Source organism: Pediculus humanus, genomic scaffold (genome assembly GCF_000006295.1).
Source record: "Pediculus humanus corporis 1103172107513 genomic scaffold, whole genome shotgun sequence".
Classification (NCBI taxonomy): Eukaryota; Metazoa; Arthropoda; class Insecta; order Psocodea; family Pediculidae; genus Pediculus; species Pediculus humanus.
Genome location: NW_002987129.1, coordinates 99,524 through 115,837, shown reverse-complemented (window position 1 = coordinate 115,837; position 16,314 = coordinate 99,524). Strand labels below are relative to the sequence as shown.

Sequence of the window (16,314 nt, the reverse complement as noted above, 5' to 3'; positions counted from 1 at the left end):
AATTTTAAATAAAACGATTACTCGATAACTGTGATACCAGATGATGGTACATTATCTGGATTTGTTAACATCCACGCTTTATTAAATAAACCGGAAGGAGACGAAACAACTTTAATACCTAATTCGTCAGGGAAAGCTGAAAAATACCCTGAATAAAAAGGAAAATTATGAAAAATTATCATCATCATCTTCATGGTTATTTGAATTGAATGTGTCTTTTCCCCTCCCCTCCCCGTAAATAAAAAAATGTTGTAGAACTTACCCGGAAACCAAGTGGGTACGTTTCCTCTATATTGTATCTTGTTTATTCTCTGAGGTTTTTTAGATAGCAAAACATATTCCGTTTTCTTTTTGGTAAAATTTAAATTTAATTCGCATGAAGCTCGACTCAAATTTTCATCTCCTACAAATATTTTACATTTATATATATATTTTAAATTAATAATAATAATAATAATGTCTTTTTTTTTTTTTGGAAAATTGAATTTTACCTTTTTGTTTTATCGTATTCGTATAAGCTGAATCGCTAACTCCTTCAGATGGTACTCCGGCACTTTTTTGTATCAATTCATCTTTTTCTTTTTTATTTTCTACAACTGAAATCTTACTCTGGAAAATAGTAATAATAATAATAATAATAAATTTTAAAAATAGAAAAAAAAAAAATTGTAAGTAAAAAGAAGAAAAATTTTTTTTTTGTAACCTCCGGTAATTTACTGCAAGGATGTCTTTCTTCAGGGAAAAGATGTTTAATTGTTTCATTCGGACATGATTCTAATTCTATTCCTTTTTCGTGTGAAAATATCATTGCTGCTGCCACTTCCGGTGAAATATCATCAGGATCGGGATCAATCATCTAAAATGAAATGAATCATTTATTAAAAAGAAATTGAAAAGAATTGAAAAGAAAAAAAAAAAAAAAGAAATGTTATACTTACCGGGCCGTAATCCTTTGTGGAAAAACTAGGTCCAGGTAGATTTTCGTGTTCGGAAAGTAAATATTTAACACGATCCTGAGCTTTTTGTTGTTTCGGACAAGGTTTTTTGTATGTTTTTTTCTCATCAAATGTAACACATTTGGTCAATTCGACATCCTGTGCTTCAGATTGTATAAGTGATTTTATTTCATCCGGTGATAAATTTGGTTTTTTAGGTATTCCAACTTTTTTTTTTTGATTTTCATCTGACAAAAAAAAAATTTTCATTTGAAATCATCTAACAAATTTAATAATTTTTTCATATTTTTAAATATAAAAGGGTAAAAAAAAAAAAAAAAAAAAAATTTTCATATACCCTGAGTACAGGAGAGTACAAGATTTGAATCTTTTCTACTTAAATCAATTTTTGAAGTACCTGAAAAAGTAGAAGAGAAAAAAAAAAAAAGAATTTTAAATTATCGTCAAAAATTATTAAATTAAAAGTTGAGTCTTAAAAGACAATATGCAACCTGAACCTGTACTTAATAATAAACAAAAAAAAAAAAAAATTAATTCCCGCTGAAAGATTATTTATTTATTTATTTTTTTTAAATTATTTAAAATTTAATTATTACCCGCTACATCGGCCTTAATGCCACTTAAATGTTTCAAAGCTCTGTTTTCGTTAGTTTCCTTTTTATCATCATTGCAACTAAATAAATTTTATATAAAAATTATTTTGTAATTTTTTTTTTTTTTTTTAAACTTATTAATATCGTTTTTGTTTGTTTTGTTTGTTTTTGTTTGTTTTTGTGTTGAAATAAAGACGTTTCAAGAGAAAAATACTAACGGCGGAGATTTTCCACCATCTTGTTTTGCATCGCATCCATCGGCATTTGAAGAATCCAACCATGGATAATCTCTAACATAGTTGTAATTATAAAGATTTGGATCTTTTAGTATTCTATCATATTCAGGATCAGGTGGATTAGCAGAATAACGAGGAGGACGTAGAAGTTCACGTGGAAGATTGCAAATTCTAAATACACGCTGAACTTTTGGATTACTGTTCGGGAATGAAAAAAAAAAAAAAGTTATTATTATTATTTAAAATGAAAACTTATTTAAAAAAAAAAAAAAAAAAAAACAATTATAAATACTAACCCCGTAGGTTGCAATGGTACGTGTAAGGTATCACGAATATCTTGTGGAATATTACCAAAAGCTATAGAAGTGGGTTCCATCCAGGAGAAATCGCTATTACAATTGAAATCAAAACGACGAGGATCTCTCATAAGTCTTTCATATTCAGCATCAGGTTTAAAGTTTGGATCGGTGGGAGGAGGGTGGCGAAGTTCTGGTGGCATATTATGAATTCTGTACGCACGTTTAATATTTCCAGGAGGAGGATTACCTACGGTGCCTTTCTTAAAGCTGAATTGGGGTGGGAGACCGGTGATTCCAGGCGAAGGAGGCCTGCTCAGAAAATTTAAAAAAAAAAAAAAACTTGTTTTTCACGTAGTACAAGAGAAAAAAAAACTTGAAAGAGAAACATAAAGACTAACGGTCTCATTGGTTGAGGTGGAGCCTTTTTTTGTTGAGCACTACGAAATCCTGTAAAGGTCGTTTCTTTCCACGGGAAATCAAAATCACAATTGTAATCAAAACGACGCGGATCTCTCATAAGTCTTTCATATTCGGCATCAGGTTTGAAGGTTGGGTCGGTTGGAGGAGGTTCCCGAAGGTCTGGTGGTAATTTGCAGATTCTGAATATCCGTCTAATATGTTTAGGTACGGGAGCATTGGGATCAAGTTTTTCAAAGCAGATTCCACCTGAAGGATCGGCGGATCTTCCCGCAGTACTAGGCCCTGCTCTACTTAGAAAAAATATATATATATATATAATTAACATTTCGTGATATTATTTCAAATTTAATAATAATTTTAAAAAAAAAAAAAGTATTTTACAGAATATTACTTACGCTGCAGGTTGACTCACAGGCTGTGCAGCCCTTCTGGCTGCTTGTGGTGCTTGTTCTGCCTGAGCTTGAGGTTGAGGAGTCTGCCACGGGAATTCATAATTACAACGAATATTATAAAGATTTGGATCTTTTATATATCTTTCATATGCAGGATCCGGCCTTTGGGGTTCAGTATCGAGATCAAGAGGAGCATGTAAAAGGTCGGGTGGTAGAGGGCCAAGTCTGTAGGCATGGGTTTGGCTTACAGGTGAAGGACCGGTGCTTCTCACCGTATAGTTATCTGTAAAAATAAATAATTTATTAACAAACTCATTACCCTGGCTTTGTGTGTGTCATTATATTTTTAGATTTGAGAAAAAATTTATAAGTATGTTCAATTTGCTATTAATCATAGATACAACTCTTTATTCTTTTGATAATTCAGGTTAATTTAGGTTGAATTTTTTAGGTATTTACTATTAAAGAGAGGAAAGACAAATTCGTTCGTTTAAACATAGTTTTAATATAGTTAAAAATAAAAATTTAAACATACCTACTCCATATGTTCTTGGAAACATAGGATCGGCTGCTGCCGCGGGTTGCGGTGCGTTTCCCCATCTCCTCCTCCTTCTTCCTGCATTTGCTGAAAAAATAAAAATTAATTAAATGTAATTAAGGTTTTATTTTTATTGAAAATTAAATATAAGAATATATTTATTATATTAAAATAACATACTACTCGAAGAACTGGCACAAGGATCAACTTCTTGTTCAGGACATCCTAAATTTTTATTAGACATCTTTTCTTTATAATTTTTTCCCTATTTTGAAAAAAAAAAAAAATTAATTTTTAATTAGTATTAAACCTTAACAATGTTTTTTACTGAAACATTTATTACAATTAAATTTATATTATTATACCTGAAAATTTTTTTAAAGTCGTGGAAACTTGAAGATTTTCTATAAACCAATACTGCTATCACAGTTATATAATTTTCTCCCCGGGGGGGGGGGGGGGGGAAAAATATGAAATTAGAAAAAGAATTTTCCCTTTCGAACATAAAAGTTTAAAAAATTTTTAATATAAATGGATAAAGCTAAATTTTTAATGTATTTAACGGATTTGTTATATTTCTGAACCCCGATATCGAAAACGATCAAAACCTTAATAAATAAAAAAAAAAAAAAAAAATTAAGTATAAATATATAAAATTATTTAATTATTTAAAATTAAATAAAAAGTATAAAATAATTACGTACGACATAATTTTTGTAATAAATTGTAGATTTCAAAATAAAAAAAAAAAAAAGAAAAAAAAAAAAAATTAATTTTATAAAGATTTAGAATTACAACCGAAAGTCATAGAGATATAAAACCATTGTTTTTAAACTAAATAAAATTTATGTTTTTATTATTCTTTTTTTTTTTTTTTTTTTTTTTTTTTTTCCCCAACTGATTATGTGGAAAGTAACGGTTGGTACATTAGAATATTTTAAATTCAGAGTAATAAAATTTTTTTTAAAAAAAAAAAACGTTTAAATGTATTTATAAATTATAAAAATGAAGTAAAGATTGTATTATTACTCGAAACAATTATACATATTAATACGATATTTTTTTTTTTTTTTTTCAAAAAAACAAAAACGTTATTAAATATTTAAATTAAATTTATTTAACACTATGTCAAACAACAAGTTTTAAAAATTTTTTTTTTAACGAAATTAAAATTATTATTATTATTCAAATATATAATTATAAAAACTTTTCAGTTTGAATTCTTTTTTTTATTAAATTAATAATAAATAAGAAATGGCGGTCATAATTAATCAATCAAGTAAAGTTTTTTTTTTTTTTTTTAAATAAAAAAAATGATTACAATTTAAAAAAATTAATTTATAATAAATTGAAAAAGATATAAACAATATTATATTTAAATAAATATATATATTATTATAAAATTTATTTTTTTAAAAAATAATTACACCTTCCTTTAGTTTTTCTTTTTTTTTTTTTTAATTGATTTAGTTATGAAGTTCTTTTATCGTTCGAAAATTATTTAAATTTAATTTCCCGTATAAATTCTTGTTTTTAACTTGAAAATAATCAAATTATTAAATTATTTAATTAAATTTTTAATTAAAATTTAAATTAATTAACTTTTTACTTACATTGTTTTACATCATGATTTTCTTCTGGTAAACTCTGATGCCAATTGACAAATAATTTTGCTTTTTCAATTATACTTTTTTGTATAATGAGATCTAATTCTTTTTGAATTTTTTTAACAGAATCCCCATCGGGAAAATAATCAGGAAAACGATAACTGAAAGAAAATTTAGTAATAAATCTCCCTAATTCATTTATTAGTTAAAAAATAAAAAATAGGTACCTCAGCCATAAATACAAATCTAAACTATCATGGACTCCTTCCAATTCGATTAATTCTTTTATATTTTTAGGTGAGCTGACAGGCCAATTTATTGTTTTACACAACCATTGAAAAGAAATAATGCTGTTTTCGCTGTACATTTTAGCAAACTGAAATTATTTTAATTATAATTAATAACACTCGATCCTTTTATAAAATTTTATGTTATTCGTAGCCCACCTTTAAAAATATCGAACATGAAAATTGATTTTTCTTATTAACGGGAGCAGAGCAAAAAATGTATTTGACACGTAGAGAAAGAGGAATATGTTCTATCATGTCGGCAAATATTTTAAAATCGTTCGTGTTACATATAAAATACATGGAATCATCTACGGTTGATAAATTTATAAATATATCCTAAAATAAAAAAAAAATTTTCAAATATAAAGTATTCGGAAATAAATAATTTATAAAATCTCAACGAACCATTAAATTTGATAATGTTGATTGTGGAAGGTAAAAAGAATATAATTCAATTTGATCGACCGTTGGAAAGAGTCCAGCACTCATTGCAGGTTCGGGAGTTTCCGATAAAATTTTCTCCAGTAATGGTAAATCTTTCTTATGAAACGTAGTTACGTAACCCTACAAAATCATAAGTAAAAAAAAAAAATTTAATTACTTTGTCACATTTACATAAAGAAAAACAAAAAAAAATTTTGTTCACTTTACCTTTTCGTACCTGGAACCATACCGACCTGCTCGACCAGCTATTTGTAAAGCTTGTGAAACTGATATAGGAACTATTTCTATAATTCCATTGTCATTCATTACTGGCTTTTCTAACGAGTAAAATACAACTCTCCTGATTTCTCTGAAAAAAACAAAAATGATAACATAAACTTGCTGTTTATTAATTTACTGTTAAAATTCATTCTTAATTTTTAATATGATTTGAATCATGTTAAACAATTTTTTTACACATAATTTAAATTATACACTTAGAACAACCTACAAATTTAAGCCCATTCCGATGGCATCAGTCGATACTAATATATTAAAAACATTATTGGGATCATTAAACTTGTTGCATTCGGCATATTTAGTTCCAGGTGGTAAAGTTCCATAAATAACTGCAACATTATTCCCAAGTTTTTCTAAAGCCTCTGTAACATTAAAAATATCTCTTTTGCTAAAGCAAACAATGCAGTCTCCAGGTGAAACATTTTTCAATGATTCAATAGCAGCATCCAATTTTAACTCTGTTAGTCTTTTGTACTTTTTAACCTACAATAAATGAATAATTAAGTATTCTTTTACTAATTTTTAAAAAAGGTTTTTTTTTTTTTTTAAATAAAATAGGTACCTCCAAGTTTTCATTAGTGGTACATAGAATTGAATCTACAAGATCGACAGCAGATTCCTCGCCGCATAAATGTATTTCCTTAGCTTTCAAACCGAGTAAAGCTCTTGTCCAAGCCCAACCTCTTTGATTATCTTTGATCATTTGAATTTCATCTATGACTGCAACATCATCTGTAAAAATTTTAAAATTAACACTAATAAATACAATCTTCTTATGAAAAGTTATTAAAAATAAATTTAATTCTTACAAGTATTTTCTAAGGAACACATTTCAACAGTACAACTTATATGATCTGCTTGATCTCCCTCTGCACTTGAATAAATCACTTCTTCTCCAGTAACAAGATCACACTGAATTCCTTTGTCATTAGCTTTATTAAAAATTTCTACTGCTAGTAACTTTAATGGGCCACAATAAACTCCAGATTTTGCTTGATAATAGCTTTCCATAGCATTGTAAGTTTTTCCCGAATTGGTAGGTCCACAATGAAATATGATTTTTCTATTCATACTTCTTGCTTCAGGATACCTAAATAATAATAAAATTATATTTTTTCAATGTTTAGAATATAATATAATTAAAATAACTTGATATTATTTAAAATTTTATACAATAGTTTAAAACAAATTACAGTTGTCAATTGACTAACAATAAAGTAATAAAAATAAAATTTTATAATAAACTACCAATTAGAAGGAGATGTTAAATCTCCAATTTTTTTTAGATCTTCCATACAATCCAAGTGAGGAAAAATAGACTTTACATGTTGGAGAAAATAAGGAAAAATATCCAATTCGTTTCCTCCTGATTGAATAATGTCTGATAATAAAACATGAAGATCAGGAGGTAAATTCTGAGAGTCTAAACAAAATTTTCTAAAGCTAATAAATCCTTTTTGAATGAGGTAACCTATTAAAAAAATTTTTTTAATTAATAAATTTAAAAAATACAAAGAAACAACATTAATTAAAAAATAAAACACACTATCCAAATTATTTTCTTCGGCAAGTGATTTTAATTCAGGATTTCTATAAAATGCATTTATAACTTTCACCAATTTTGCTTTATCAAGTTTTCCCGAGAGTTCTTCTCCAGTAGGTAATTCATATTTGTCCAAGTTAGGAGATATGGGAGTAAATAAATGGGACTTAGTTTTTTTTTTGTACCGAATTTGAGTACTACTAATTAACCTAATTTTATTTACATGCACACTGCTTTTAGACAATAAAAATTTTAATGCCACCGTACGTCCAGCGCACACAAAAATTAGTCCTCTATTAAAAAATAACATTTCTAATTTAACTTAAAAATCATAAAAAATAAATTTTTTTTTCAAAACACTGGCCATTTCTTATTTTTTAATATTTACTTTCTTCTGACACGAAAATTAAATAAAGTACCGTCTAGTAGAGTTAGTTAATTTTTTTACTGAAAACTAATTAAAATATACGTTATGTTAGCGTAATTAAAATAGTTTTTAATAATGAATAATCTAAGAAAACTTTATAAAGAAACTTTAATTTTGTCCGACGCTAAAAATTTAATATTGAAAAGAGGTTATAAATTTAATGTAGATGTACCATGGGTGAAACCTGAAAAAAAACCTTTTTACCATCCTGATAAAACTGGAGATTTAAAATCATTTGAATTACCAGAAAGCAGTTGTTTTAGGTTGAACGTTGAGAAATCAGAGGAATTTAAAAGGTGACGTTTTTTTATTTTTACATCCTTTTAAAATTATCTAAATTATGTTAAATCCTATCTCTCATATGTAACAAAAAGTAAAAAAAGGTTTTCTAGTAATTTTGTCAAAAGTTTTTAAGCTTTGTTTTATGACAAAATATTAATTTTGTGTTTTAGTGCAACACCAGAAGTTAAAAACATATTTTCATTGGAATATTGCCCAAAAATTTATAAATTTTATAATTATGAAAAGCAGATGATTGATAAAGTAAAACAAAATTTTTACGATAAAGATTCCATCGAAGTTAGGAGTAAGTTAAAAATAATAAATTCAAATAAAATTACTATCTTTTTAAAAATAATTTAATAAACACTACATTTAAAAATTACAAATTTTTTAGTTGCCAAGCTTACAGCTAGAATTAGATTTTACCAATTTTTACTAAATGAAAAACCTAATAGAGGAAAGGTTAAAGCTTCATTAACGAATATTTTAAAAGAGAGATATGCAACCTTAAAGAAATTAAGGGGATCAGATTATAAAAAATTTGAATGGGTTTTGGAACAGCTAGATATTGTTTTCAAACCCAAATTAGAGTGAGTATTTTTTGCATAATAAAAAAAATTTAAATCATTCAAAATTTTGTTTTACATTATTAAATAAAATTTACTTTGTATACTTAAATTCTTTGAGAATTTTATAGGGAAGTACAAAGAGTATCGAGGAAAACTTCATTAAAACTTTTGACACAACTTCAAATTGAAAATGAAAAAGAAAAAAAATTGGCAGAATTAAAAGAGTCATTGGATGAACAAAAAATATCCTTTTTGAGTAAAAAAATAGAAAAGCTACTTTGGATAAAAGAGATGGAGGAAAAGTACAAATTTCCCGAGACAGTAACTAATTCAGATATAAAAGAGTGTAAGGAAAAACTGGAAGATGTCAAAGTTGAAAATGGTATCAAAAAGAAAATTGGATATCGAAGAAAAATTCATCCTTATACATTAGAACCCTATAATGAAAAATTACTTATCGAATTAGAAGATAAAAATAAATCTTAAAAATAAAATTGATTCATTTTGAATTTTTTAATTTATGTAATGAAATATTTTTCTTAATTAAAATACTAATATTATAATTTTAAATATAATTTTTGAAAATTTAATTACTTCCATCGATTTCAAGAGTTTATTCTTAAATCATCGATTGATGATTATGCTGTAAGTTTTAATAAAAAAATTACAAAAAATTATTAATTTTATATTAATGATCTGTAAAGAAATTTAAAAATAAACTATCAAATTGATTTGATACTATAATTAACAGATAAAAAAAAAATTCAGTTTATTCATTAATTATAAAAAATATCCTTAAAATTTTTTACACGATAAAGCTTATAACACAATATTTAACTAAGTTTTAAAATTTTTAATTACTTCATACATTTAATTTATACTAAAAATGTCACATATAAATTAAGAGTTTATTAAATTATTATGCGGAATACTGTAAAAATTATATATTTCGAAATATTCAACTGAATAATTAATTTAAATAAATAAAAAATAAAAAAAAATGTTTAAATAACTTCCTGATGCTATATTTCACGAATAATTTTGATCGTGGCTCTAGACAATGTATCTACGTAAAATAAATTTTATTCTGTTCTTATTATATTTATTTTGATTAATATAATGGCACTTATTTTTAAAAAAGTATTTAGTTTTATTAATCCCTTAATTGCCAAAGATCATCAAATTCGTAATGTAAGATTTAAAAATAAATAGAAAAAAAATTAATTGTTTTGTATTTATTAATATTAATTTTTTTTTTTTTTATTGAAAATTTTTAGCACTCATTCACAGATTTCAGAATGCTTAAGGATTATAATAAAAGACAAAGGTTAAAAAAATATGGAAAAGAAAGATTAAGAATTAATGCGTTAAGAAAAAATAAAATTTTACCGCCGGAATTAAAGGTAATTCATAATATCTTTAAATTTTGAATATTACTAAAATTTAACTATATGTAACAGACTATTCATTTGGATTAACAATACTTACTTGAAATTTTCCTTAGTAGTCAATTGTATTTCATACTTGTTATTTAAAGAATATTTATTTTAATCTTTAACTTAGTTTATTCTATAATCACACACTGCATCACTAGTCACAATTATTACTAATATTATAACAAAAATGTATTAAAAAAAAAAAAAATTTTATAAAAACATTGTTGTATTAAATTTCACACAAATCGTACATTTTAAAAATTGCAATCTCATACTTGTATTTTGTTGTAAATTGTAAATAAAATTATTGTGATTTTTATTATAAATTTAAAACTGTTAAATATTAATCTTTTATCTATTAATATATCACTATTTTTAGGCTTTAGCTGATGAAGAAATTGCAGCCTTACCTAGGTCCAGTAGTATAGTTCAGATTAACAATAGATGTTCATTAACATCTAGACCAAGAGGAACAGTAAATTACTTCAGAGTTTCTAGAATAATGTTTAGGCATTTTGCTGATTATAATAAATTAGCAGGTGTTATAAGAGCACAATGGTAAATGTAGTTATTAAGTTATACACCGATTATATTTTTCATTAATATGAAAGTTTAAGTTTCGAAGCAAACTAAATATCTATTTAACTATGACTTTCAATATTTTTAATAAAATTATAAAATCATATTATTTAGTAATGTTATATAGTATGTAAATGTACCTCTTTAATTATAAAAATTTGTTCAATAATTGTATATTAATAAATTTTTTTAATTCAAAGTATTTTATTAGAATTTTTTATAAATCCTAATTTTTATCTAAATCCTTTTTTATAAATTTCTGGTTAATAATAATACATTGATTTAATTTTTAAAATCTTTAACTCAAAAAGTTACATCTTTAAAACCAGCCATTTTTTAAATTAAGATATTTTCTACATTACGATTTTAAAAAATTAACTTTACTAGATTTAGTGAAAAATAAAAATTAGTGAACTTTAACATGATAGTAATAATAATTAATAAAATTAAAGTAATTGGCAAGTAATTTTTTAAAATATCTGTCTTATGATTTTAAGAATAAGTTGCAATATGCCACAGATAAAATTAAATTATTTTCATGAAAATTGTGAATTAAAGTAATTAAACAAAATTGAAAAATTATTCATATTTAACATATTTAAAATTTAAAATAAAAGCGTAAAAACACTTATTTCCAATAACAGGAATGATCCGAAAAAGCATATAAGGTGATTGACAAATTATTTAAGATTCACATGTAATACTTATATTGTCAGTAACATAAATACATGTTTCACTTCATTTTAACAAAAATATAAAAATAAGTCATCTAATCAAACAATCCTAAAAAAAATAAAAAATAAAATTTGTTAGAATATCTGAGGCATATTGAGTTTAAAAAAATTAAAAACGAATTCTTACCGAATCCCATATCATCATCTGATTCAGGCTCAGATTCTTTCTTTTTCTCTTCTTTTTTGTCTCCTCCTTTACCACCTCCACCTGCAGCAGCAGCAGCTGGTGCTTCTGCAGCTGCGACTCCAGCAGCGGCTGGAGCAGCTCCTGCACTAGCTCCAACATTTGTAATTAAGTCTTTAATTGATACACCCTCTAACGCCTTGGCAAACAAGCCTGGCCAGTATGGTTCAATATCAACATTGGCTGCTTTTAAAATTGTTTGAATTTTTTCTCCCTGAAAATATAGTCAAATACATAATGTAATACAAAACGTGGTTTTACAAGTACCACATGGTCAATTACTACTCACGGTTACTCCAACATCATCGTCTGCCAAAATAAGAGCAGCATAAGTGCATGCCAATTCTGCTTTAGTACTCATTATATTTTTGTATTTTGTTACTTATAAATAATAATAAAATGTGCAAGTCGCCAAAAGGCCTTAGCTCGATGTCGAGAACAAGCACTCAACACAAATCACTAGTAAGGAACTTACAAAGCGGATGTACTATTTCATGAGAATAGCTAATGACACGTCAAAAAATATCTACCACGTGAAAAATTTTACAGTAAATAATTTTTAAAAAATGGGAAGAGCAAAAAAGTTAAAAGTACTAAAAAAAAATAAAAATATTGCCTTAGCTGATCAAATTGAAAATGATAATAACGCTAAGCAAACTGGAAGGGTTAAAGTAAAGAGACGGAGAGATGAAGATGATACGGTTTGTGTTTCTTAATATGTATTATTATTTATTTGGTTATGTTATGGTACGTAAAATTGGAAGTTAACAATTTTATTTTATAGTTCATTGATTCTCAACTTTCGAAAAAAATTATCAATCAAGCTAGATTACAACAGAATGAAGTGGAATGTGAAGAAGATGGATTTAGTAGTCATTTAAAACCCAAAACAATCAAATTAAGTAACGATTCTGAGGAATCGGACAATGATGAAAAAGAATATGACGAGGATTTTACTGTAGATTATGTGAGTAAACTTTGTTCCGATTTATTACCAATAGAAGTGCATGTTTGTTTGTAACACTATTTACAAGAGTTTATATGGTTGAATATTAAATTATAAAAATGAGAATTCAAGAAATTTGGATCATGAAAAATTTCAGGAAATTAACGAAGAAGATGAGAAAGCTTTGGAAAAATTTATGAATAAAAACCCAGAGCCTAGGAAAACATTAGCTGATATCATCACAGAAAAACTCACTGAGAAAAAAACAGAAATAAAGACTCAATTTTCTGATTTAGAATCAGTTCAATCATTATCTGAAATTAATCCTAAAGTTAAGGTACGATAAGAGTAATTAAGTTTCATAAAAATTTACTCTAGTGAATATATAATAATAATTTATTCTGACAATTCATTATAAACAACAATATAATGTGATTTCAACATTCTCCTCTTTTGTATTTGAAAAATTTTTATTTTAGGAATTGTACAAAGGTGTTAAAGATGTATTGTCGAAATATAGAAGTGGTAAATTACCGAAAGCTTTTAAAATGATTCCTCATTTAAGAAATTGGGAAGAAATATTATATATAACAGAACCTGATAAATGGACAGCAGCTGCTATGTGTCAAGCAACAAGAATATTTGCTAGTAATTTAAATGAAAAAATGGCTCAAAGGTTAATAATCATTTAATTTACAATTATTATTATTTTTTTTTCATTTTTTTTTTAAATTTAAATTAAATTGGTTTTTTAGGTTTTACAATTTGGTTTTGTATCCTAGAATTAGGGATGATATAGCAGAATACAAAAGATTAAATTTTCATTTATATCAAGCTCTTCGCAAAGCCTTATTTAAACCTGCTGCTTTTATGAAAGGAATAATTTTACCATTATGTCAGGTAATTTAAACATTAGAGCTTTTTAAATGACTAACAGGAACTTTAATTATTATTTTTTTTTCGTTTTCAGAGTGGTACTTGCACTTTGCGTGAAGCAATCATACTGGGATCTATAATTGCTAAAAATTCAATACCTGTTCTTCATTCTGCTAGTGCAATGCTTCTCATTGCTGAAATGGATTATACTGGTGCAAATAGTATATTTCTTAGGATTTTTTTCGATAAAAAATATGCTTTGCCCTATAGGGTAGTTGATGCAGTGGTAGCACATTTTTTAAGGTTCGATTTTAAAATTTATTTCTACCTATATTTTAAGTTTTATTTGAATTTTAGTACATTTTAAGGTTTTATTTGTAAAATGCAATCACACAGCATTTTTAGAACGTAGATTTTTTTTTTTTTTTTTCAGATTTCAAAGGGATAAAAGAGAATTGCCTACGTTATGGCACCAAAGTCTACTAACATTTGTTCAAAGGTAAATTTAGTATTTGTAAATTACTACATTTTTAATTCATTGCTTCTTTGACAACTTGGTTTTTAATAATTAATAATTTTTAGATATAAGGCAGATATCAGTACAGAACAGAGAGAAGCATTACTTTCTTTACTTCGATATCAATCACATGAGAGGATAACACCTGAAGTTCGGAGAGAATTGCAACACGCTCAATGCAGAGATTTAGAAGATCAAATTCCAAATACTAACTTTTGTTAATTTAATAATAAAATTAAATATAAATATATAACCATACATATATCTATATTTTTTTTATATGCATACCGAATTCTTTTAATTAGACAACTATTATTTAAGTTTAATTAAAAAAAAAACAAAATGGCTTCATAATTTCAATTTGCAAAACTAATAAATTTTTTTCTTTTTTGAAAAAATTATATTTGAAATAAAAATTAACTAAACAGATAAAAATTAAATATTATTCACAAAATTTATTGATTATTAAAGAACTAAAAAATAAATTTCGATATAAATACAACTGCAACAAATTTTAAAGGTTAATAAAATTTGTTTTTTCTTTTTTGTGTAATTATTTGATCTCAATATAGCTTTTGAGAAAATTGATAATTTAGTCTTTTTAACGATTCATAACACACAAATTAAAGGTTATGTACATGCATTTGAAAATTTCTATTTAATGTAACGAAAAACAATTTAATGGCATTCTTTTTAAGTATATTTATATGTAATTTTCTAAGTTAATTATATTGACTAATATGGCTCCTTAAAAATATAACGTGTTACAATTTTTTTTATGAAAATAATAAAGTTAATAAATAATAAAAACTAATTTATTGCCAACTTAAAGAAAACTGAAAATTAAAAAAATATTAAATAATTAAGTTTACTTATTTAGCCATATAACAAATTTAACAAGGAAATACCCCAATCCTAATGCTAATAAATATTTTTCTCTTTGCTGTCTTTGCAAATTGTCTAATTCTAAAGCCATAAGCCTTCTATTTAATTTTGCCATTTGGCTTCTCAAATGTGATAATTCTTCCCCAGGAAGAAGACCTTTATGAGAATTCCCTCCAGATTCATTAACAGCAGCAGTTGAAGACCTTTTGAAAATTTTTTATTTTAAGTAAAAGTTTTATTTAAATTGAATAAAACAATTAAGTGGTTAAGTTAATTTTTAAATATGAAAATAAATTAATTTGTTAATTAAAACAAATATTTTTAGGTTATTTAAAAGAAAATGTTTTCTTTTTTTTTTTTTTTACTAATAAATAAGAAAAACTTTAAGTTAAAGAAATAAATAAGAAGAAATTTTTTAAGTTTATGAAATTTATAAAAACTTACCATTGATTCATGGGCACGATAATTTTACTATGACTTAGCTGAGCACTACTATTACTTTTTTCCGATGTCGGACCAGAGTCTCTATCGAATAAATCATCATCATCTTCGACAGTAGGAAAATAATGGTCGTTTAAAGTAATTACTCTAGGAGGTGTCTGCACTCTGATCTGAAGATATAAATTTATATTTTTATTTATTCTGTTGAAATTATAAAAATCATAATTTAATAAAGCAATATTTAAATACAACATAATGCAATAATTTAATTTTAGAATGTTAAAATGAAATTTTATTTAATAGAAAAGTGTATGCATTAAAAATACTTTTATGCTATTAAAAATTTACACTATACCATTCCTGGATCACGTGGCATTACTGTATTTTCTAATACACCTCTCTTGGTGGAGCAATTGTCCCATATATTGATCTGTCCCACGACATATTCTGTCAGACTTTCATGTCAAATTTTCATCTTCCCATGGATTGATTTTTGTCGGTGATCGAACTATCAGATCCCCAGATACTTGATCGTTTGGAACTCGCATTTTTTCGTTTATATCTATATGATCATAAAATCGGTCTTCTAAACCAGAAAACCCAGTTGGACTGGAAACATTAGACATCTAAAACGAAATAATAGTTTTATTCAATATTAAAAAAATAAATATCATATAAAAGTAAGAAAAAAAATTTTTTTATAGAATTATTTGAAAAAATTTTATAAATATATATGAAGTAATACAATGTAAATTAAATACATACCGCAAATCTTAATCTAATTGTTTAATTATTTCTCACTAAGCAATAAAAGTGTCATTTTTCGATATAAGTATTTAAA

At 25.3% G+C, this 16,314-nt stretch overlaps 7 protein-coding genes across 7 annotated transcripts; 3 read left to right on the top strand and 4 right to left on the bottom strand.

Moving 5' to 3' along the window:
* Positions 1–17: 17 nt before the first annotated feature.
* Positions 18–4,143, bottom strand: Phum_PHUM167490 (uncharacterized protein; the record flags this gene model as incomplete). Its single annotated transcript, XM_002424941.1, has 14 exons — positions 18–148; positions 263–403; positions 492–609; positions 704–856; positions 939–1,183; positions 1,294–1,353; positions 1,784–1,983; positions 2,082–2,393; positions 2,483–2,791; positions 2,900–3,179; positions 3,432–3,521; positions 3,615–3,699; positions 3,938–4,042; positions 4,135–4,143. The coding sequence occupies 14 exons, from the start codon at positions 4,141–4,143 to the stop codon at positions 18–20; spliced, it is 2,238 nt and encodes a 745-aa protein (XP_002424986.1).
* An 896-nt stretch (positions 4,144–5,039) lies between these two features.
* Positions 5,040–7,907, bottom strand: Phum_PHUM167480 (ATP-dependent RNA helicase SUV3, putative; the record flags this gene model as incomplete). Its single annotated transcript, XM_002424940.1, has 10 exons — positions 5,040–5,202; positions 5,269–5,417; positions 5,488–5,667; positions 5,737–5,895; positions 5,983–6,124; positions 6,266–6,537; positions 6,617–6,786; positions 6,864–7,144; positions 7,303–7,525; positions 7,601–7,907. 10 exons carry the CDS (start codon positions 7,905–7,907, stop codon positions 5,040–5,042), a joined length of 2,046 nt encoding a protein of 681 aa, XP_002424985.1.
* Positions 7,908–8,099: 192 nt separating this feature from the next.
* On the top strand, positions 8,100–9,308 carry Phum_PHUM167470 (mitochondrial 28S ribosomal protein S15, putative; the record flags this gene model as incomplete). Its single annotated transcript, XM_002424939.1, has 4 exons — positions 8,100–8,320; positions 8,762–8,896; positions 9,004–9,196; positions 9,219–9,308. The coding sequence occupies 4 exons, from the start codon at positions 8,100–8,102 to the stop codon at positions 9,306–9,308; spliced, it is 639 nt and encodes a 212-aa protein (XP_002424984.1).
* An 865-nt stretch (positions 9,309–10,173) lies between these two features.
* Phum_PHUM167460 (mitochondrial 28S ribosomal protein S14, putative) lies at positions 10,174–10,873 on the top strand (the record flags this gene model as incomplete). The annotated part of the gene is made up of 2 exons (XM_002424938.1): positions 10,174–10,278; positions 10,691–10,873. The coding sequence occupies 2 exons, from the start codon at positions 10,174–10,176 to the stop codon at positions 10,871–10,873; spliced, it is 288 nt and encodes a 95-aa protein (XP_002424983.1).
* Positions 10,874–11,576: 703 nt separating this feature from the next.
* Positions 11,577–12,266, bottom strand: Phum_PHUM167450 (acidic ribosomal protein P1, putative). The gene is made up of 3 exons (XM_002424937.1): positions 12,098–12,266; positions 11,752–12,022; positions 11,577–11,673 (listed from the first exon to the last, which is right to left on the bottom strand). Exons 1-3 carry the CDS (start codon positions 12,167–12,169, stop codon positions 11,660–11,662), a joined length of 357 nt encoding a protein of 118 aa, XP_002424982.1. The 5' UTR covers positions 12,170–12,266; the 3' UTR covers positions 11,577–11,659.
* A 108-nt stretch (positions 12,267–12,374) lies between these two features.
* On the top strand, positions 12,375–14,369 carry Phum_PHUM167440 (Bystin, putative; the record flags this gene model as incomplete). The annotated part of the gene is made up of 8 exons (XM_002424936.1): positions 12,375–12,509; positions 12,593–12,775; positions 12,912–13,091; positions 13,234–13,430; positions 13,510–13,654; positions 13,725–13,933; positions 14,064–14,129; positions 14,213–14,369. 8 exons carry the CDS (start codon positions 12,375–12,377, stop codon positions 14,367–14,369), a joined length of 1,272 nt encoding a protein of 423 aa, XP_002424981.1.
* Positions 14,370–15,015: 646 nt separating this feature from the next.
* Phum_PHUM167430 (uncharacterized protein) lies at positions 15,016–16,099 on the bottom strand (the record flags this gene model as incomplete). The annotated part of the gene is made up of 4 exons (XM_002424935.1): positions 15,016–15,235; positions 15,477–15,643; positions 15,829–15,903; positions 15,983–16,099. The coding sequence occupies 4 exons, from the start codon at positions 16,097–16,099 to the stop codon at positions 15,016–15,018; spliced, it is 579 nt and encodes a 192-aa protein (XP_002424980.1).
* Positions 16,100–16,314: the final 215 nt, after the last annotated feature.